Here is a 24,185-nt window from a genome sequence, read left to right as displayed (position 1 = left end):
TTATGACTCGGTGACAGTCATTATATAATGTGACATATTTTGCTTAATATTTGGAGTACAAAAACAATCCTGATATCATTAGAAAGCTAGGAATCTCCTCTTTCCAACAGTGTATACAACTCAAAATGTGTCTTCGGGTCAATGCGACTGATTTCGATAGAGCAAGTCACATATATCATCAACACTGTTTGGACATCCAAATAAAAGGTGCCAGATTACATAGAAATCAGAGATAGTTGGAAAAGATACTGTATGTAATATTGGATCACTGATATGATGCATATTTCCTTATGCATTCTCCAAGATATGTTGGATTAGTAGTGTAGAGCCATCCATTTGCATGCTGATACATTTAGCAAATTGTCTATTGTTTGTAGTCAGAAAAATATATTAATTATAGCCTGCAATGCAAATGATTGGTTGGTGAACAATAAGCACCACTCCAGCCCTATTAAACACAGCTAATGACTCTTAATAAGACAGAACGGCGCTACTGCGAAATTGTTTAAACGTTTAGAGATAAGACACTATGCATTCGGCTTTCACACATGGATGAATGTATTGTGATGTGACACTGTCAAAGGCCTCCACTTTTCTTCTTCTAAAGAGTGAGAATAACTCTAAAACACAAATATCCCAAAACCAAACCAAGCAGCTCTAAATCACACCGAAACAACGCTGGAAAAAAAAGGAAGTAACCAACATAACTGGCAGACTGTGGCCTTCATTTCCAAATCAACCAAAGACGTATGGACATGGAGAGAAGAATACAAACATATCATTGTTGAAGAGAGGAGACTTAGTTATGTCTCTTCCATATGCTTTTGATTAGAGGACAACTTAGTGAAGCTGTATACTGTACGTGAGTTAAGACACTCTAAATATCGAGCAGATTTCAATCAGCAGACACGATCCCAGTGGAAAAGGCTGGGAAACACACAACATTGTCTTTCATGACTGTCTGACTGTGCAATTTACATAGCCAATGAGCATGAAGTTCATGAAAACATACCTAATTTTGGATTTTCAAAGTCAACGTGCCATCTGCTTTTGTGTTCCGCAAACAACACACACACACACACACACACACACACACACACACACACCCATACACCACACTTGTACCCCCTGTCGCTTGCAACTCCAAAGTTTCCACTGTATTCATCTCATGAATATGTTAATTGTGCATTTCTCTGCCAAATGTGTGTGATGTTTCTGAAGGAACAGATATAGTTCCAATGAAAAAAAAAAGGATGTGATAAGCATAGGAAAGGAGAATGTCAGTTTTGCTCTATTCACCCCTGCACTGTCTCTCTGTATGGTTCTTTCTGACTATCTCTGTCTTGTTCCGTCTCGGATAAACAATCTGGACACAAACAGCTTTAAAACTGACTGAATAACTAATATTTTGTTGTTTACTGTGGCATTTAGAGAAATACTGTTGTTCTGACCTTACTTCGTGTCGAAGACAAATTATTCCACCAGCTGAAGAATTGTCTTTATCTGAAATCAACCGTGCGTGTAACAGTTTTGCATGTGTGTGTCTGTGCGTGATGAAAGAGAAAGAAAAAGATTCTGGTATTTAACATTATTATCAACCCAATCTATCTGACAGAACCCACAGTTTTTCTTGGTGATGGAAAATAATGTGAATTGCTTCACTTCCGTTCGCAAATGTGTCCCTGGTTTGCATAGGTTTCGTAGAAAATGTCACGTCCATCATTTTCCTACGTGTGTTACTCCAGAACATTTCGTACAATAATTGTCTGGAAATCTTGCCTTTGTTCCCTCTGTACCTCTGCTAATGGGGTATTTACTGAGTCATTTTATTTGTACAATCTGAAACCCTCACACAATCGTGTTCTTAAGAGGCACTCGATTTCCTAACTGAAGTCAATTGCTTTCATAGGCTGTTAGATGACTGTAAAGCCATTGATTTTCTAGAAGTGTTGTTTGAAAATGGTCCTGTGGCTGTAGAGATTATGCATTGGTTAATTTACTGGTAGGTACAAACCAGGGGTAATTAACCTGTGAGCCGTAACCTGGACCCACAAGATAAATATGAAGGGTCACAAGATTATTTTAGGGGTGGTAAAGGAAAAGAAACAGCTTTATTGATGGCATAGTTGTTCAGTCTGTTGGTTCAAACCAAAATATCTCGCTATCCGTCAAATTGCCCAGTTGTTCTGACATTCATGTTCTCCAGAGGAAAAACCCTTATGACTGTTATGGTCCCCCGACTCTTCTCTTTTCCATTCTCTAGTGAAATTCCTCTATTTGTTTCCTTTTTTGAACCGCTGACTTTTCGTCTAGCATGTCACATTTGTGGTGTTGAGTTAAATGTGTTCATATTTTGCGTTTCCTGTGAATTACTCGATGACTTTACTTCTTTCTTAAATTATGAATATAAATTATATATATATATGTATATATATTCAGTCAACTACTTACAAGCAGAAGACATCCAGTGACAAGCAATTACAGAAGACATGGCTTTTTCTCGATTGTCCTAAGAATCAGAAATATTAATAGATCTAATTTAATGTTGGCACATGTGGCATCCGTATCATGTCTCCTTGAACTAAGTCGGACAAAATCTGCACACATTTCTTTTCTTAATTTTCCCTCAACTCCAAGGAGAGAAATCCCATTGTGAATCCGAAAAGCAAATTGCTACGGGACCCTGGGTCCAGAAAACGTGGACACGTGAATGAGCTCACTACTCGAACAACTAGTTTTTTGAATAGTTATCCTAATAATGGCCAGCACACCCACAAGAACAGATGCCCACATAAGGACGAGGACACAGAAGGCAGTGAAAAGAGAGGGATTAAAGGGAGGCCATAAGGTGTACAAATGTTTGACAAATGTAATTTCAGATACAGTTATCTCTTGTGTGTTCGGATTGTGATTTAATATGAAGGATTTGGTAGAAGACAGAAAAGGCTATGATGACAGGATTTAGACATTTCCAATGGAGGCCCGAAGGTTAAAGAATATCTCCATGCAGGCAGGAAGGAGGAACAAGATAGAACCTGTACCACTGGGGTCGCTGTCAGTTTCATCACGACTTCTTTGTAAATGTGGAATATCTGCAATGAGTTTCACTCAGTTGAATGCAACTATTATTCAGCTTTGTTGGGATGTGTGGCACAAGTAACTTCTTAACAGAGCATTGAATGCCTTTGAATGCCTTCAGGATATTCCTACAGGAAACTGGCTTTATCAAAGACCTGCACATCACCGAAGCGCACGCATCCTTCTTTGTTTGTGGTGCAGCATTTCCTTAGCGGGTGGGACACCACTAGCTTCTACACAAGCCTCCGTGCAATGTGGGGAACAATAGTGCTTGATTTACAATCAAGCAGCTGCGTCCATTGCCAGCTGTTCCACACACACAGCAATGGCCCCGCGGCCCAGCCGTTCTCCGCGGGAGTCCGCAACCAGAGATGCCGCCAGAGACAACACTAGCGGAAGCCAACCGTGGTATATGCCTCCACCAGCTAAATTGGGCCAATTAGCTTCCCTGCATTGCATTTTCCCGTGGAAGTGTGGAACCTTCTTCTCCTTTTTCTGCTTTTTTTCCCTCATCTCTGACTAAGGCAATTTGTAAAATGTGCTAAATGCTCCACGTATGCGAGATGAGCAGGTTGATTAGACTAATCAAGTCATCAATGTGGCAATTAAACTGTCTTATTGTTCATTGACTGAATGGCCCAAGTTACAGAATAACATATTTACTCAAAAGTTTTGAGTCTGATTGTGTTCCCAGGTGTATTATTAACTTTACTTCTACAGACTTACCCAATGTGTCCTTAAACTTTTTTATTGACATTGCACAGATACCCGTTTTCAGTATGCATCGAAAAAGCTCCCTTTCCACAGAATCACCCTCTTCCCTCCCTAGCTCGCTCGCTCTCCCACCTATCCCCCTACCGCCAATCTTCTGCCTATCTTGCCATCAGACTAAAATATCTGCAATGAAGACATCTGCTTGACAGCTTGTCTAGGGAAAATGGAAATTGAGAAACTGAAGGGATCTGAACGATATGTCTGTGCCAGAATTACAGCCCACTTCATTACAGGGAGAAATGGACAGATATGGCATTAGATAAAGAAAAAAAAAACACTATCTGCCATGTATTTCTGGCCTGAGCAACAGCACTACTAGCTCATTTAGGCAAGCAGAGGCCCATTAAGAAGAGCACTCCAAAAGCATATTGGATTAAGACAAATTGTTTAAACAGGCTTTGTGAGCTCCTCATAAAATATAAAACAAAATAACATAAATGTGACTGCTTTAAAATTCTGATAATTAAATATCCTTTGACAGCACATTTTTAGCTAAATTAATATTTGGTTTACTATCCAAAACTGGACTCCGGCTTTGTAGATGCAAGTAATTGAATGTTCATATGGGCTCAGATTTGTGTCCTTAATAAAACTGTTAACATAATGCTACTTAATTCTCTCCTCTCCACACCACCTCCTCGCTGTTCCCTCTCTGGCAGTTGTGAGTTACTGTTGCAGGCAAAAAACAGAGTGCAGCTGATGAGGAGAAGACCAAACTAATCAGAAATTAGGGCTGCCATTTCCCCGCTGCCACTCACCATTTCAGACAGTAACTGCCGACTGGCTCTTGTTTTCATCCCAAGGCTCTCACGAGCGCACATACACACACACGTACAAACACACAAAGCATGTACACACTCTTTAATGTGAAAGTAGCATGAGTCACTTTCGTACCCGTTAAGGGGGAGACTTCATTTACGCTACAATCAACTGCGTAAACCTAATATGGAGCGGAGCTCAAGCGAACAGCAAACAGCTATTAAAGTGGTGCCACGCTGGAGAATAAACCAGTTCAACCTTGATTCCGGCACAAATAACACAACATTGTTTCTCTAATCCTAATCTATATTCCCAGAGGCATCTCAGTGTTTTATTTCATTATGGTGGACTGGCACAATTATCCCCCATGCCACCTCAGTCAAGGCCATTACCAAATTGTATGCCAAATTAATAAATGTCGTTCTCTCGATTTAGCTCGTATTACTGGAAGCATGAAAGCCAATTGGAGTTGTCTCCAGACAAAAAGTTTAAGATGCTGTGGCAGAGTGCTTTTATTAAGCCCAGAGCACCACCTATGAATTATTAAGAATAGGGGTGTATCTATAGACCAGCTAACCATTAGCCTGGGAGCGAAAGGCATCTTGGAGTAGATTCAAAAATACCTCATCGCTCCGTGCTCACAAAGTCCTGACAAGGCTTCTTCGTGACTGAAGAAGTTTGAACGCATTGAGTTTTAAACTCAACCGCTCTGAATCTTTCAGCAGTTGCAGTTAAAGCGCCATTAAAGCACAAAAGCCAAACTTCGTACGGCTTTTCATAATAGATGACATAACGGGGTGTTTATCGGACGAGATATTACCAGCACTTATCTGGAGGGAGACCACTTTGGATACACTGTGTCTGTAAGTGGTACAAAATGCACAACAGTGGCTAAAATGGACCAGGACAAAATGGCGACATGTAGCGTTAGTCCATCTCAAGCAGCTTGTCATGTTGTCGGAACAGCAAAACACACTCTGTCCAACCAATGTTATTTTCATTTTAATACAAAATGCCCGAAGTGTTCTTTTTATATTAATACTTTAAACATAACATGGAAAAGACTAGTGCTTGTTTAAAAATATCAAATATGGATACAATAACTACTTGTAATGTAATAATGAAGATAATAATGACCCAACTCTGCACCCCCTCTCAACGCTACATATTTTTGCTCATTCTTTGGGTTTTTCAGCTCACAACGCCACTGTGTTTTAGTTAGCTCTAACTGTTATCATCAAAGTTATTTCCAGACATAGGAAGCTGTTTTCCGCACACAAAAAAAGCCCTGATGACGATTCTATTGTCCGCTGTTCAGCACAGAACAGAATGTACAAAAGGCTCTGGCAGGGGGCTAGTTAACAAGCCAATTTATCACCATAGCAACTCCTGCCATGCATCCGACACTCTACTTAGTCTGGCACTACACTATGAAAGGACTTAGACAAAGTAAAGCTTACCTGTTGTGTTCGTAAAACTGATACGTTGATCATTATGTGGTTATGCTAGAATGTTTAGAATGTCCCTTCCTCAATGCCTGTTTGTTTTTACCCACGCTAACAGCTATCAGCTACGGCTAAAGATCCTTCAATAATAATTAAGATACATGTAAATTGCTGTATGAGATTATTTCACTTCACTGTATATGTTATTGTAACCACTGTTATATACTACATTCCCTCAATACAGACTTGGACTTGTATTGCTGGTTTGACCACGTTAGCAAAGAGTATTTATTTTCATTTTTAGACCACACATACCCACACAAGTGAATTTTTCGTCTAGGCAGAAGGATAAATAAAGAAAGAAAATAACTATGTGTATCTGACGCCTGAGGCACTCATTATAGTTCTACAAAACCAAAGCAAGTCTGTGTCCTGATCTGACATCCAAAGGTGAACACTACATAAGCCAGCAACAGCCTTCACAAAACAAGAAGTTAGTATTTAGCTGGTGGTGAATTTAGAAAAACAACCTGATATGTCCACATCTTGGAGACAAAATAAAGGTAAAATAACAGTAAATGATTATGTGTCAGTAATGGGGTTAGAGCTTGCAACCCCTAAGTGACTGTTTTATTATTGCAACTTTAAATTGCAGAATTCGATAATACAACATTTATATAAAAGTCTTTCTAAGATTTAGCAAATGTTTTCTGGTAAAAAGTGTGTGGGTAGTCAGTTGAAGGCCAGCTTGTAAATGTATATTTGATCATTATAAATTGCCCAACTGTCAATTTTGATTTATAAAAGGTTCAGAAATCTTTAAAATAGAGGACTGACTTGTGTAAGAGTGTCTCTTTTCAAAAGGTAAGCCAATTTAAACGGGTAGACAGTTTAAAACAGTCTTATTCGTAACCAGTTTTATCATTTGGCCAATAAGACATCACTGGAGCGAGGTAACCATATTCCCAGATCTCAGCATTTATGAGTACAATATTGTCATAACCAACAGAATTGATGTCCTACAACTATGACATCAAGAGCCACATTGCAGTACATTGGAATTATCCTTCAACAAATGTAATGTAAATGAATTCCATCTCTCCAAATAATGAGAATTTCAATAGATATTGGAAGGAATTTTCCCCCCCATCTCCTCTAAGGGGCAATTTCCCAGACCTCAGCCCTGTTCATTAGTAACATGTACATCCACCAATGAGAGTGGAGCATGTGGGGATGGATGGGAAATGGAGATGGATGTCTTGCCCAGGACGTAGGCGATTACGCTCATCCACTGGCAGCTAGCTGCAATCTGCCACCCCCACCCGGAAACCTTCATTCCCTACATTTGTCCTCCATTTCCCCCCCCCATCCTCCACCTTCCCAATAACCTCCATCCCCAAGGGGGGCATCCAAAGCCTGCTCCCTCTCCTAATTACCCATGGGCCCTAGCAACGCTCCAGCTGTTTGGAGAAGTGGGACCATAGCGGAGCAGGAGGTGCAGCAGCAGCTGAGGAGTTTGGGTGTGAAATGGAGCCTGATTAAAAGTTTTAAACTGCCTTGGAAGACAAAATGAAGAGATTCAGAAGTTTGAGAGCTAGTCTCTCTCAGGTGGGTTTGAACAGACTTAATTATTTTATTCATTTGTATCCAAATGTTTCAACCTGACCCTAATTTACCTTGAACTTCCGTAGAGTGTTCACTGCAGGGTCGTCTAAGAACATCTTTCCGTCTGACAAGTATTCCCAGAGGACGGATGCGGAACGAATGTGAAAGACACATCCATTGATCGTTTTGACTGGACTGTTTAGTGTTCGGATTAAACGATTGGCAGTTTGACAGCTGACAGACTGACACTGATTGATCGCTCAGCGCTTAACTGGAGTAGACCTCTGACAAACACGCAGTTTAAACTGCTTACAAATGGATTGATGGATTGATTGGCCTTGCCGGAGGTTTGCAAATAAAAAGTTTTACTCTTTTTTTTCTTTTTAATAGCTCACCATCTCTTCCACGTCGGTCCAACGTCGTCTTGGAAGCGCCGGTGGAGATGTAGAGGAAGCCATCCATGAAGAGGGAAGCTTCGGAAAGGGAGGCGCTCTCGGACCACTGCTCAAGGACGGGGAAATCTACAATGAAGGGCGAAACATAGTAGATGAGAAAGGGAATGGTTTCCCTCATTTGTTGAATGGTGGCGGTGCAACATTCTGATGCTTCTGAAATCACATTTTTGCACATTTCTCTTTCACCTGCAGCTGTAATACTCCAGTATGAGTTTTAAATATCATTCTGGCCATACTTGACCCCCAAAATCATAGAATAGCCTCCAATAAAACCGTATATAATTTGACAATTCCAGAGAAGGGTTAAGTGGTTCTTAATGGTTCACGAAATCTTCAAACCTCTGAATTTAAATTCATTATTCAAAAATCCCATTGGGTGATTTGAAAAATTCATCATCACAAAGCTGAAACCAGGGTTATTATTAATTTATTATGATAAAAGACTCAAGTAAAGGGGAATACATCTATAAAAACACAAAAACAGGTAGGCTATATTAGGTCTGGTTGGTAGGACATATTATCGCAATGTTAATATGAGCTTCCTTCTAATATTGACATATAAACACATATCTCACATTGAAAAACTCATTTGTAACATGACATTTCTCAGAATTATTCATAAGGGAAACACAATATTGTTTTCATATCATAGCATTATCAAACTCCACTGGGAATATTAAGCTATGGTAGGAAATCTAGCAATGCAGAATGCAATCCCACATGGCAATTTGCGGGATAGAGCATGTACGTTGTTACAGCTTAATGTTACGTAGAAAACGTTAGTGTTGTTGGAAAAAAAATTAATTGGAATATTTTCACGTTTTCACCAAGATTTTATCCATTTTCCTGAAAGAAAAGTGCATAAAACATGATTATACTGTTTATTCAGTCATGACTCATCACTTGGTCATCTAAATGCAAAGGTAAGATGTTCTTAAGCCTCCATGTACTGTATCTTTAGAAAAATAGTTTTATGTTCCATCTTCTTTTATTCTTTGTCCAATTAAATTAGATGCCTTCCTGCCTCCTTTTCTTCTCAACTCCCTCTTCATCCTTTTCTTGCTAGCTTTAACACTCCCCACATTCAACCTTATCGTTGTCAAATTCAACAATTTAATTCAATTAGCTTCATTTCTGAGGTTGAATTTTCTGCCCGAGCCTTGGCAACATCTTACAGATTTTATCTTCCCTACCTCCAGCTCTCTCATTAAGGAAGGTAAAATAACTTTAATTGAAACTATTTTTAATTGAAGCAACATTTCCACCATTTAGCTGATGCCTGATCAGACAGCCATTTGTATAAGTTCTATATGTGGATTGTGTCAAACTAATTAAACGTGTCAAAATGCACATTAATAGTCTTTGAATTGCAGTAAAATAAAGTACATTATAGCATTGAATGTTTTTTACAGCCTAATATCACCTGAATTATTCAAGGCAAGGCAAGTTTATTTATATAGCACATTTCAACACAAGGCAATTCAAAGTGCTTTACAAAAATGAAAGACATTAAGAAAATGGCATTCAAAAGCAAAGATAATAAAAGTTACAGTGCAGTGTAAGATATGAAAAGTTCAATTAAAAGCAGCGGCAAAACGAAAAGTCTTCAGCCTGGATTTAAAAGTAGTCAGAGTTGCAGCGGACCTGCAGGTTTCTGGGAGTTTGTTCCAGATATTTGGAGCATAATAACTGAATGCTGCTTCTCCATGTTTAGTTCTGACTCTGGGGACAGAAAGCTGACCAGTCCCTGAAGACCTGAGAGATCTGGATGGTTCATAATTTAGCAGTAGGTCAGAAATGTATTTTGGGCCTAAACCATTCAATGCTTTATAAACCAGCAGCAGTATTTTGAAATCAATTATTTGACACACAGGAAGCCAGTGTAAGGACTTCAGAACAGGAGTGATGTGATCCACTTTCTTAGTGTTAGTGAGGACTTGAGGGGCGGCGTTCTGAATTAGCTGCAGCTTTCTAATAGATTTGTTAGTGAGACCTGTGAAGACACCATTACAGTAGTCGAGTCTACTGAAGATAAAAGCATGGACAAGTTTTTCCATTCAGAACTTTAATGCAATGGAGAAGCCATAAAAAGTCATTTTTAGCGATTCCCTGATATATAATTGCATATTCTATAAATCCACTGCCATTTTCGACATAAAAAGAAAAAGATATTCTGGCATTAATCCTTATTATGTATTGATCTTGTTACATGCTAAAGATGTGTGTAAAGAAAATCATTGAATGTAACCATAAGTCTTTTTTTTGCCAAGATTTGTAAGTCAGTAGTAGTGATTGGTTTTAATTCAGACCTGATTTATTTTTTAGTAAGGAAAGTATGATTTAAATTATTTTGTTGCTATTTATTTTCTTTACCCAAGATATTTCTCATTCTTATTTCAAGTGTTAATTCTAATAATAATTGTTATTCAAAGTTTTCATGCATTGTAGCTACTTGTAAAACAATTATTGTTATTTGAATGCCAACGCTACAGCGCCAATCAGAAACAGGGCGACATAAAGCATGGGTGACTTTAAGTAGCGACCTCTAATCTAGCTTTGAATCGAACACGGACAATGTGTGTGCCAATAGCAGCATCGTAAATACATGGACTCTGACAGAATTTAATCAGCAAGCTGCAGGGAAGAGAGTCTAACACGCATACACACACATAGTTTTCAAGCTCTCAGGTTGAGAGAATGTAAATAAGCCAGTGGCTTGATGCTGTATCAGTGGTAACAAGGCGCTGTCTGTGAGCCTTTAAACAGTCCCTCTGGGGCCCTGAAGCTGGACTCCGTTAAGATGGGACTGTGATGTCTGTGGGGGCGGCAGTTGAGAAGTCTGGCCTGTGCCGATTGGCTCAGTCCCCAGTGAAGGGATGTGACATGACAGAGTGCTCAATTAGCCATCTGGTCGCCCACGGCAACGGTCACAAAGTGGTCTCCGACAAGCAGTGGACAGTGGGGTAATCAGAGACACTCGCATATACACACACACAGGCAGTGAAGCCGTATATAATAAACGATAACACCAATGTCGAACATATGCAATGCAAGCAGAGATAACACTTGGAGTCAGCGAAATATAAAAGAGGCTAGAGGACGAGAGTGAGAAAACATGTACATGATGTTAGTATAGAATAATCAAAATACTTTCTCCATCTTAAAAGAAAGAGTCAAAAAATGATATATAAACATAAGAACAATTTAAAGATATCTATACAGGCATAAGTTAAAGAGCAAAACGTCCAATACAAAATCAAATATAATTAACATTAGATGTTCAATTCAAATTTCTAGAAAATGTAAATAAATAGTCAAACATAAGAAGTTAAAAAGAAGGAATGTGCAATAAAATGTATATTAAAACAACTAGGAAAGTAAGAATATTAGTATTAATAGGAAATGTATATTGGAGTGCCGATGAACCTCATTTATTAATTGGGGTGTTTATCAAGAAGCCGCATTCACACACACACTTCACAAACACTGAGTACTGCTTGTGACCCTTTGACTCTCCAACAGCCCATTTTATGCTTCGTATAAAAACAACAACGTCACCAATCACTGAAGAAACAGGCACAGCCGTAGCTATGTTGCTAACAGCGGGGTGGAATGGAGACCCAAGAAGAAACAGGGCCTGTGATTTAGTGTTTGTCTTTGAACGTGTGTTGTTGTTCCTGTTTTTATTATCCACACAGAAAGCCTGCTGGATACATTTTTAATGTGCCGCGAGATTTGAGGCGTCAGGGATGCTAGGGTGGCAACAATAAAACTTCTTTGCCTCCAAATCCACCGTGTGTCATTTAAGGAGAAGCGGAATGATGTCGACACAGTGAAAGGCACTGCTGCTTAGCTTGGGGTTTTGCAGTACAGAGGCCTCCTGGGTGGGATGAAGAGCCGCCATAAAACACAATTTACATGTTTGCATTGCTTTGTTTACAGTTTAGGCATTAGCTGATGCTTTACCCGGAGATTTACAGTCAAATAGCTGGCAGGGGTTCACTGTCTTGCTGCAAAACACACAAGTTGTTTGGAGCAGGCACCAAATTGAAACCTTAAAGCCACTATTTTTTGTATGTTTATGAGTTTAGCATAGTACACATTATGGAATATGCTTTTGTTTGTAGCATGTAGTTGCTTTAAAGCTGCAGTATTTCATGTTTTATATGAAAAATGGGGCAAATGACAGTATAAAGTGAAATGGGTCACTTGTAGTGGCAAACAGTTATGACCACACCCTGCAGTTCGCTTCCAGTATATGAGCGTTTCAGCCCCTTTCAGTTTCATTTTGGGGCTCGCAAATGTTATGTTTTGGTTCCGTCTTAGCGCTCTCATCAGCCTGGTCTTTTCCAACGACAGTGAGGGCTGCTGTTAGCTAAAATTGCAGACCCCACATTCATTTATTCACCTTAGTATGGATGTGCTTAATAAACATCCGTGCTTATGTGAATACAAAACTATAAACTAATATGTTTAGTCATCAACTAACATTTTGTGAAGTTTACCAGTGTATGACGATTTATCAAAAAAGGACTTGGAAGGGTATTTTGTGTAAACTGATCCAGCATGGCAGAGCATTGGTAGCAGAGCCAAGTGGCAGATGGAGTTCAGTTGTTAATGTTACCCACCTGCAGCGTTTAAGAATCAATTACCAACTTGTCTTTCCGGTCAGACAGGGACCAGTGGCTCCAACACAGAGTGACACATCCAAGGGCCGAGACTTCTTTTGTTGGTTAATAAACTGCTCGTTTGCCAAAATGGTCTCCTGAGTAATCCATTTAGGCTACAGACCTGGATGGACAGCAATGCTGGCGAAACCATCAGTTTATAGTCTGTAGCTAATAAATTAGCCAGCAAGATGTTGAGAATTGACACATTTTGGAATTTATGAAGCCTACTTTGGTATTTACCATATAAGATGGTCAAAAACCCTTTTATCCTTCCAACAGGCCCTTAAATACAACCTTTTCAAGTGTATTGTTATGATTATTATTCAAATCAATTATATTAACATTCTTAGACCATCAGCTGATGCTAACGTCCAATATTACTTCCAATTTAGTGCATAGACACTGATTAATTAGCGGACTTTCAAACCTAATAGTCTCCATTTATGGATTTGTTTGGCTAGAAACTAGAAATTAGCATTCAAGAAGTGGCATCAGCGCAGATCAAAGAACATTATGCACAGAATTAGGTGTCTGTTTTCATATCCATCTCTATGTTCAAACTGCAAAGTGACAAGTTAGCAACTGGTGACAGCTCAGTTAGACATGAGTTGTGCCAAAATAAATGATTGTAAAAATATTCGATGTTGGCAGTGTGTTTTCAACTTTCATATTCAGTGAATGGTTTTAATCAAACTTGATGCTACAACTATTTTAATGTGTATCTATGTGGCTTATGTAGCCTCTTGGGAGTAGCATATGGGAGCTCACTTGACATGAAAAATGATAAAGGAACCTGAAGATACACAAGAAACCACCTGAGTGGAAGCCTTTGGCTATAAGAGATACATCCATCATTGAAACTGCCCTTAGGGGTTTCCAAAAGGCGAAGACACTCTGCCTTGGGGAGCTGCTGTTGGCTTTTTTGTGAAATCTGGGATGGGGATATGTAAATGAACATGCTCCTGTGGTATCCCAGGGTGTTTTTGGGCGAGCAGGTGTAGGCGGGACGATGAGGGCCGCCGAGACCAACATGGAGGCACTCACATGTAGGCCGTGGAGAAGGAGCTAATGAAGTGGCGATGCCGTCAGAAAATGACCTGATGCCGAAGATACAAAAGCTGTGGAGGGAAGGGGGTTCTGGGAGACGCAGGCTTTGCTTTGACACACTATATCCAGGGGAAATGCAGGGTTTTCCCATTTTAAATTCTCTACAAAATTGGTTCACACTGTGAAGGGGACGCAGCTGTAAGGTTTTCTGCACACTAAGAGATGTTCCAATTTAGACTTCTGTTGTTAAGAGTGAGAATTGTTCAGCGTGTCTGACGATTGTTTATTGCCGGCTTATCCCTGTCTCACAGCGGGGGTTTAGTGAATTTGGTGAAGAAGCATGTTTGCCGTCATTTCTTTCTGGTTCACAGCACCATGCGGGGGTTAGATGAAGGCCTGAAGTGCATGCTTGTTGTGGATGTCTGCTTGATAAGGTAAAAACAAAAGAAAATCTAAGCAAACAGTCACAACAGGTGCGCATAATGCCATGACAGCAGCAGACAAATGAAATACTTCTTTGTCCTTGTGTCCTCCTGTGTGTGTGGAAATGTAACCCAAGGCTGAGGTCTCTTAAACTCCATAAACAAACTCTGCACTCTGTTTTGTCCTCAATATTGGCTCCTATGTGGCTCCTTTTATTCTCATCTCTATCTTCCCTCTGTCAACAGCACGCTACACAGAAGGGATGGTGTCATATGGGTATTGAATTGGTCCCACTTTCTACAAGATAAAACAACGGGGAAAAGTTCAATTTTTTGTTTAATCAAAATTTGTCGCAAGTTTTCTTTTTACTGCAACTCAAGGGGCTGCAGGCACAAAGACAATGGAACACTTAGCTTTGTGTGATGCGACAATGTGTCCGGCAGTAGGAAAAAGTCAAATGGGGAATTCGGACAGTGTTTTGTGTGGAGCCTTAATCTTTCAGCACACCATTATAATCTATTTATTCACAAAAAAATGCATAATATAAAATAAAATAAATGTTCTTTAAAGGGGACCTATCATGCAAAATGCACTTTTGTACGTCTTTTATACATGAATATGTGTCCCCGGTGTTCCAGGGAACTCACCAAGTGTCAGAAAACACAACCCTCTCTATTTTCCTCCATACCCAAATCTCTAAAAAAGGGGCTGCAACGGATCTGATCAAAACTGATCCAGATTTGAACACTGTCCTGACGTCAGGACAGTGGCGCTACGGCTATTGGGCCAACTCCACCAATCAGGAGGAGACAGCCACGGCCATTGCCGTTCGAAAGCGCTGGAGACGCTGTAGTACATATGCCAGGCCAGTAGATGGTGCTGTTCTCACTGAATCTGCCCTTGCTAAAACAGAGCTAGAAATTGTCAAATTGAGCAAAATGAGGCATGGCTAAAATGCATGATCTGTTTGGTATTTTGAAAAAATAAAATTATAAATATGCCTTATATAGGTATGGTCCTACACTATATTATTATAATATAGCATGATAGGTCCACTTTAAATATTTTTCATATTTTTTTTACAATCATCTTTTCAAGCCTGCTAATGAATAATGGATGTTCATAACTGTAGAGTATTATTGAAAGAACAAACATGATACTTCATCATGTCACACACGAAAGTAGGTCATGTGAAGTGAAACAAAGCTGCAGATTGTTCAGGGGATTGCTAAATATTTCCCACTGAGGAAAATGATAATGATTGAACCAAGTTATGGACATTTAGCTTGAGATAACCTCCATTAGACTTTGATTAATTTAAATAACATTTCTTCATATTGGTTAACGTTGGGGGGGAAAAGGCTTTTCTCTAATCACACCCACCTTTCAAACTCAACATTTATTTTGATTTCAGCTACACGGATAAAGTACATGTGTGCAGAAGTGTCAAATGTAAAAGTGAATGCTAGGAATACTCCAACAAAGATCTAAAATCTGGCGACAGTGGCTGTATGTTTTCTGTTTTGCACATGTTAGGAGGTGGGATCTTAAAGGTAAACAAGATACGAGATTTAATGGTGGGTCTGACCCTGGGTGAATATCATGTGTCACTTGTAGGAGTATCTTCCTTGTGGTCACTCGGCCATACAGTCCCAACTTGACTGACTGTTGACCCTGAGGCAAGATCTCCATCTCAGCCAAGCAGTGTAAATCTGTCAGAGTGGTTTTTGAGTTATGGCTAACCTCCCTGACCTGTGTCCTTACGCCTGCAGTAGTTGGTGAATTTAGTTGGGCATCCATCTCTATAGGAAGAGCTCCATATTTCTGTTTGTTAATGATAACCCCCACAACTTTTTTCCATATAACGAGCATATAGAAACATCCTTTACTGTATGCTTCACATTTCAGATGGACAATACCAGACGGGGGAATGTGTGTATGTATCTGCATGTGTGTCTCCAAGTAATGGCCATCACCAAAGGCGACCAGGTGACCCTTGCTAGCAATTAGGAGTCCCTAACAGGCTCGGTGGCTGGCGAGTGTGCACAGACGTGGCGCATACATTATGTAAAATACAGTCCCTAAGAAATCTCCCCTCGGCCCCAGCTACCGCCTCCCCCTCGCTCCTTTAATCTAACACATTCCTATCATCAGCCCGGTGAGCAACTGCACAAACAAAACACACCCGTCTCGACATCTGTGCCGAGCCTCCGATGGTGGGAACCCGAGGTGGGTAATACAAAGGGGGAAAGTAGCAAGGGGAAAAGGAAGGGAGCGATTACTTTTTTCCCTTAAAACTCACCAGCTTTACATTTGTGTGCCTTCATTTCCTATTCATGGGAGAGTGAAGATCTCCCACTGCTTTTATAAATGTGACGGCACAATGGTGGGCTTGAGCTTTGAACATGATTGGCTTGTTAAAGTATAAAGACAATAGGCTGAGTTTATGTGGCGCCGAGGGTTGTAAAAGTCCAACTCGCACACCGGGTTTAAAGGCTTTTTTTCCACAGGTTTATGAGTCAGCACCTTTTTCAGGTCTGTCTGGGAGAATATAGGAGTTATTTTGTTTAATCGCTACTTGGTGTACTCTAGCATCTGGAACTGGGTTGAATCCTGGACAGGAAGTTTCCTATCGTAGCCGTAACTCTCAGGCTCTGCTTGATTCGTCGAGCATTGGCCTGAGGAGGATAACTACAATGTGTTGTTCCCTCACTAGAGCACTATGACATACAGTGGACCGGAAAGGTATTTCTGACCACCTTTTATAAAACAAAGGCCTGGGCGTAACAGTGCCGAAGAGCTTACCGGAGCTAGGTATACACACTGTCAGCTCTCTGGACTTACATACTGTCCCTGCATCCCTGCACTACAGGAAAAGCTGCTGTCCATCCAGTCCTAAAGAAGTCTTGCCCAGTTTGGAACATTTACTACAGGCCAGAATCACCTAAAATTGTACCCAGATCTACACAAATGTGTGACCTAGATGGGTTTCAAAACCTTGAAAAAGTTGACAGGTGTCCAACCCTGCATTTATGAAGCCATGAAGTATAGTATTTTTTACAGAAAGCACATTTAAAATCAGCTGGAACGGCGGTAAAGCCAGCGAGATGCTGAAAGATGGCGCCATGGAGGACTGCTGTGTCTCGAGTACTGACAACTACGCTGTAGCTCTTTTGGATCAGAAAATAAAGCCTTTGAATCTTGGAGGTTTTCAACCAACTTACTGTGTTATCATATATTAGCTAGCCAACTACAGTTGATCTGGTGGCAACAGTTTTCATAAAGCAGGTGTTTTAAGCTACAAATGAAAAGAGACCCACTGTTATACTGATATAAAGTGGTAAATAGTGGCCCAAACCGTACCTACAGTTTCTTACCAGAGTGTTTGTTTTGGTGCAGGAACTCCATGTGTAGCTTCAGTCCAGTGCGTTGGGCCAGGAGATATGGGGTGGAGCAGGTCGGATCCCCCGTGGCACACAGGACATCCGCCCCACTGAACACCAGCTCCATGGTCTGCAGCACATCAGGCATCACCACCGCTGCACACAGTGCCTGCACATACATTAAAACAGGAGAGAAGAGAGCATAAACACTTTTCAATTTCAAAAGCTGATATGAAATAGTCACAAACCTTATTCATGCAAGTCACTCAAGGTGGAGGAAATACTCAAACTTACTTTTTGTACTTATTTAAAAGATGGAATTAGTGCAGTCATGTCTCATTGCATTTCTAAGTAACTTTCTTTAAATGGATTAATACTTTTAAAAAGTCCCATCCTAGACAAAGAAGCAGTGAAAATCCCTAGAGAAGCGAGCTTGGTCTCACTTCCTGCTGTAGGAGGAGCTCGCTGTGAGTGTGCACGCCAGGCTGATAGAGGACAAAGAGTCTATAAAGCGGCGTCAGAAAACCATATTAAAGTTTGGAATTGAGTTCTTCCCGCTGATCTCAAAAGAGAAGTTAAAATATGATCAGACTTTAATACTCCTTGCGGGAATCATTAAATCACTAATCCCCTTGAAAAAAAAGGAATAAAGCAAATAAGAACGGGAAGAATGGGCTGTATGAATATAATAAAACTAACAGTATTGTTCTTTTGAACATAGAGAAAAGTGAAATACAATGAACTGAGCAAAAAACAACAGCGGAGCGTACTGAGGCAAATTGAGAGAATATTTGGTTTGAAACCATTAGTATACAAAATATGAACAATTTAAAATTGGCAAATAACAACGCAATAAGAAATATAAAAATTAATAAGAATTAAAAGTAAAGAGGAGAATGTCAATAACTCTGTACTGCATACAATATGCTGCATGAAGAAAGATCAGTGTTTCAATCTGTCTGAAAAACTCTAAATTAAAAAAATTAAAAGAATGGCATTTCAGTTAAATATGCTTTTAAGAAAACAAACTGATTTGTGTATTTTGCCCACATGTTTTTCTTTGAACATGGCAATTATTCATTATTATTATTAGGGTTAACCCTAACCCTGCAAAGTAAAACATATATTATAATTATATCTATGTTAAAATGGCCGTAATCATAGTACGTTTGCAAATCAATTATATGTTCATATAGAAACAAAGTAAGTGCATTTGTAATTGTTTCTAAATAACAATCAACAATCAGTTTCAGTTTTAGACATATTTAAAAAGAACATTACATTTGTGTAATTGCAAGAAACTGATTGTCTATTTTTCAAACTACAAATTGTGTTTTGTCCTTTTATTCTCCAGTTTAAAAGAAAGTTTCTTACTAACATATTCTAAGTCTCAAATCTAAGTGAATATATCGTCTTTAAACCAAAGAAGCCTACTCGAAGATTATTGGCAACAAATAAACCTGCAGCACCTTTGAGTGTTAAAAAGGTGGAGTGGCCCTTTAAAGATAAAACCTTTGAGCAAAACCAGATTCTGGCCATTCAACCCCTAATCCACACATATCTAAATTAGAGGAAAGATTAAAAGATTGTGTTGAAGATGCAAACAGCAACCACCACATCAGGCTGTGATAGGCTGAGACACCTGTCTGAAATACCTTGTTAAATCTTGAAATATCCTTATTGGAGGAGTACTTTTTAAAACAGATTCAATTACATTAGATCAACTTAGGGAAATTGTTAGTTTAAAGGTGGGGTAGGTAATTTTGGAGAAACCAGCTCGAGTGCGCTAGAATTTGAAAATACATACATATATTCATTGCTATCGGGATGTTAAGAGCATTCCATGGAATATAACAAAAAGTGTATCTCGAGCCGGTTTCTCAAACTTACCTACCCCACCTTTAATGTCATGAAGAAATATGAAACACAAACAGTAAATATATACAAATCAAATTGTAAAGATATATGTATCAAAAAGAGTTATATATATATCAATCATATCTAAATATTTTTTCTTTATATTCTTCTAATATTCTCATGTTATCTTTCTCCTTTTCACTAAAGTGCTGAAATTCAGACTGAATAACATATGGTGGTCATTAGTAAAAGTGCTGCTGAAGGCGACTTTGCACTGGTTTCAGCGTTCACCCATTGTGGTTGGCACTTGGTCTCCAGGGGCCTGTTAAACAAACTTGTGCTCCTATAAATACATGACATTAAATTCCTCTCTATTAGGAGTGGAAAATCGCACTAGTTTCTAGCCATGTTTTTTTAAACTATTCACCTGTGAGCCAGCTAAGTGCAGCGAGATTAAAAGAGTCAGAAGAATACAGTCTGATAGAGGAAAGTATTTTCTGTCTTTGTCTGTCTCTTCCTATCAGTGCAGTCAATTGATGTGACATTGTGCACGATGACCCGCGACAAAGTGGATCAACAGAGGAGTCGAGAGGCAAATGGCGGATTTTTTTCCGACGAGCAACCTCTCCTTTCATCGGACTCGGAGTGAGTCGGTAAGCTGCATCGATCTGCCACAAACAAACAAGGCTCGTCTGAAAGTGAGGCACGGTGAAGCGTAGACACACACACAAACAAAGCACCTGTCAATTGAACTTAGCCCACCAACGCAACATAACCTGCACTCAGACAAGATGCACAAGGACATATTCATTTCTTTCTATGTGCACAGCAAAAACTGTATTTTTAAAAGGCATAGGGCATTATATATCAACATTTTAGATTGTGTTTCACTACCAATAAGCATCAATTGAACTGAATATCAGTAGACGTTAACGTTGTAATGTTTTTATAAAAAAATTAAAGTCTTGTGAGGGTTCAACTAATCTAATATGGTGCATCCATATGACAAAAAAACATACAAATATGGATACTATTTTGTCGGTTTCTCTGTTCAGTATAACCAAAATGGGTGGCCTTGATGTGTACGAAGCCTCAGGGACGCTTTTGGTATGTAGACTTTTCACTTGTTTAATATATTTATTTACCTCAGTTGCAGAAGTGATGCCAGAGATAAAATATTTTAAATAATTATGGTGGTACTTTTATTTCTTTGTAGCCTTCAATATTTGTCAACATGGCCCCGCTTGTTGGCACACAGTGTTTAACATTTATATTTGGGTCTTGCGAGCTGTCAGTATGCTATTTAAAGGTGGGGTATGTAATTTTGGAGAAACCAGCTCGAGTGCGCTAGAATTTGAAAATACACAACCGGAAAAAATATGCCTCTTCCTTCAGACTTCCTTACAGAGCCCCTCCTCCAACACACACGAACGCGCACATGACCAATGAGGGCACGAGATAAGTTTGTGCCCCGATGGAAGGCTGACAGGCAGGTAGGCCATCCAGTTATTTTAGCCGGGCCAGCTAAAATAACTGGTCGTGCTTTTTACAGTACTACGGCTTCCACAGATGACATTTTTTTTATGTATTTATTGTCAAAGCATTTAAGATATTCATTGCTATCGGGATGTTAAGAGCATTCCATGGAATATAACAAAAAGTGTTTCTGAAATAAATTACATAAAGTAAAAGTAAGTAATAAATAAAGTAATACATTTAATAATTAATTTGAAAAAAAAGTGTATAAATTGTTAAATAAATTGGAGATTATTTTCCAATGTGATAAATAATACATTCTGAAGTATAGCAGAGGTTTAAATCAGAAGTTGTCTAAAATGGCTTCAGTGAAGACTAGGAAAGGAGTTAGGTTGTCCAATACATCCTTTGTTGTCTTCTAGTCTTTGAGAAAGAGACTGACGGTATTCTTTAATCAACAGATCACATGTAAAAGTAATTTATATAAACAGATGATTAGTTTATTCACTAACTGTCTTTGTCTCACACACAGTACGCGGTCAGATTAGGGCGAAATAGTCCCAAGCAAGCTGGCCTTATTCCGTATCATCTCTGGAAATGACCTTCCATGTCATAGCAATTACTGCAGCCACTAGAGGGTTTATGTGTGTGTGTGAGTGTGTGTGTGTGTAATGATATAAAAAGGTCCTTTGACACCCCCTCTCTAGGTCATGTGGCCTGCGGAGACTCTGTGGAGGTCACTGGGATACTGGATTGTAATAGGGAACACGGGACTAAGAAATAGAGAGCGGTATAAAGAGAGGGCGGGAATAAAAAAGAAAATGGATGCAGAGAACAGAACAAGCACGCCATGTGAGATTATTTTAGAGACATATTGATGCAGTCAGGTGTATATCACTTCACTGCCTTTTTATTTGTATTTCATTACTTGAATCGACACTTTAAACGGTAATTGACGGTGAGTTTCATGACCCCTGTGCCCATAAAAACTGTTAAAATGTTTCAAAAATTGCGTGAATGTCAGAGAGGAAATTGCTAGTATCATTGTCTTTGTTCTGGAGCAGACTCCCAAAGGAATAGCTTTTATATAGCTTTTATTTTTTTCCATATTCATACTTGTGTAATGGTAAGTAAGTGTGACACAGAAGTGGAACAACGAGTCCAATGAGATTAGACGCAGTGTCCTTGTTTATGTTAAAAATACTGTATTTCTTTTTAGGTTGCTTGTGATTTATGACTTTTTCTCGAGATAAAGGGAACTGTTTTTAGACTGTGTTTATTATTTAAGCATGCGCATATGTTGAGTGATAGTGTGTGTAATGGCTCTGTGACACATTGATCCCTATCAAATCTGTTAAAGCCATTTATAAAAGGAAGACTCGATGTAGAAAAAGCAAACACAGCCCCCCCTTTCCCACCTTTTTTCTTCTCACTCTTTCTCTCACACACACACACACACACACACACACATTCACACACACACCTCCAATGGCCGAACGCTTTTAGACAGCCACCCTCTCCCTGTCTGTCACACGTTCTCTCCTGCAAAAAACTCCCCCTATAACAGCAAATTCACACATCCTTAGTGGTGCAGCTCACATGTTCACACGCGTGTACGCTACACACACTCCCACACACGCAAAGGCCAGCAAAGCCGCAATAAAACCAACCCAAGCGTTTCTGTTGTGAATCCTAATCCACTTTTCCACTTAGCTAGCGAGTATATTTCTTCCACACTTCTCCCCCCTTCTCCCTTCATTCCCTTTTTCTCTCTACATCTCCATCCCTCTCTTTCTACCCGAGAAAACAATACAAAGGGGGCTGATCTGCGTAAATGCTGACGCTGGTGGAAACTTAGCTCAGTCGTGCTTTTAAGAGCCTCTCTTTTAAAGGATGCCAAAGAACAGCAATAAAAACACAACCCCAAACTGGAGGAGAAGGCCTTAGCAACATCGTTCAGACGGTGCTTTTGGCATTTTCAGACATGTATCTCTGTTTTATTGATGGTCAAAAGGTCATGAAAATATGTCCTTTTTTAGGTTAGCTGGATTTTGGTAATGGAGTTTACCATGTACTATGCTTCCTAGAAGTACATATGGAGATATTGTGGATGGCCGGTTATGACTGAAAGGTTTTTCACTTTGGGTGCACTTTGATTGGTTGCAATAGGAACAAATTATTAGGTAACAAGAGATGGAAAAAGTACATTCAAAGTCTTAAATGGAAATATTACACTATGAAGCAACTTCTAACTGGTAAAAAAAAACATCCTTTCCAGATTCAAAAGTATATTCTAAACTAAAAGTACAATGTGTAAAAAGTAGGGCTGTCAAGTTAACGCGTTAACGCAAAAAAAAATTAACGCCACTAATTATTTTAACGCGATTAACGCATGTGTATTTTTTGTCCTCGGCCGCCGTAGTTTCAGAGCGCATCGAGTGTAAAATACCATCGACAAGCTGATGCTGACAGCCCCGCTCCTGTCGCCCGCTTGTGGCAGACCACACTTCCACGCTCACCGGCAGGCCCGGACTGGCCATCGGGAGGACCGGGAGGGAGTGTGTATGTGTGGCGCGACTCGCGCGAGCGAGGCACACCTTACGTGTTGTTGTTGTTGTTAGCATCTGGTGCTAGCTAGCTGCGCTAACGGATATAAGGAGCTGTTTCAATGACATTTCGCCGACAACTGCGCCGAGCACTTGACTTTATGCAGGTAGCCAGACAGTGGGACATTGTACGAAAAGTCAGCACACTCAGCACGGATAGTGCGCGCAACACGATTGCAGCGTCCAGGCAGCTCCCATTCGAGCATATATATGCAACACACACACACACACACACACACACACACACACACACACACACACACACACACACACACACACACACACACACACACACACACACACACACACACACACACACACACACACACACACACACACACACACACACACACACACACACACACACACACACACACACACACACACACACACACACACACACACACACACACACACACACACACACACACACACACACACACACACACACACACCACACACACACACACACACACACACACACACACACACACACACACACACACACACACACACACACACACACACACACACACACCACACACACACACACACACACACACACACACACACACACACACACACACACACACACACACACACACAC

General features: G+C 39.8%; 1 protein-coding gene across 2 annotated transcripts in view; it reads right to left on the bottom strand.

Moving 5' to 3' along the window:
• Positions 1-24,185, bottom strand: part of zmp:0000000660 (arf-GAP with Rho-GAP domain, ANK repeat and PH domain-containing protein 2) — a 112,656-nt gene that overhangs the window by 40,652 nt on the left and 47,819 nt on the right. For both annotated transcript variants that reach the window (XM_034136894.1, XM_034136895.1), the window contains exons 14-15: positions 17,634-17,808; positions 8,057-8,182 (exon numbers count right to left, since the gene is read on the bottom strand). In XM_034136894.1, the coding sequence (XP_033992785.1) occupies positions 8,057-8,182; positions 17,634-17,808 (301 nt within the window). The remainder of the gene's footprint in view (positions 1-8,056; positions 8,183-17,633; positions 17,809-24,185) is intronic.

The sequence above is a fragment of the Trematomus bernacchii genome, unplaced genomic scaffold (assembly GCF_902827165.1).
Source record: "Trematomus bernacchii unplaced genomic scaffold, fTreBer1.1, whole genome shotgun sequence".
Classification (NCBI taxonomy): Eukaryota; Metazoa; Chordata; class Actinopteri; order Perciformes; family Nototheniidae; genus Trematomus; species Trematomus bernacchii.
The sequence above is the reverse complement of the archived record's forward strand: the minus strand, read 5'-3'. Positions and strand labels throughout refer to the sequence as shown.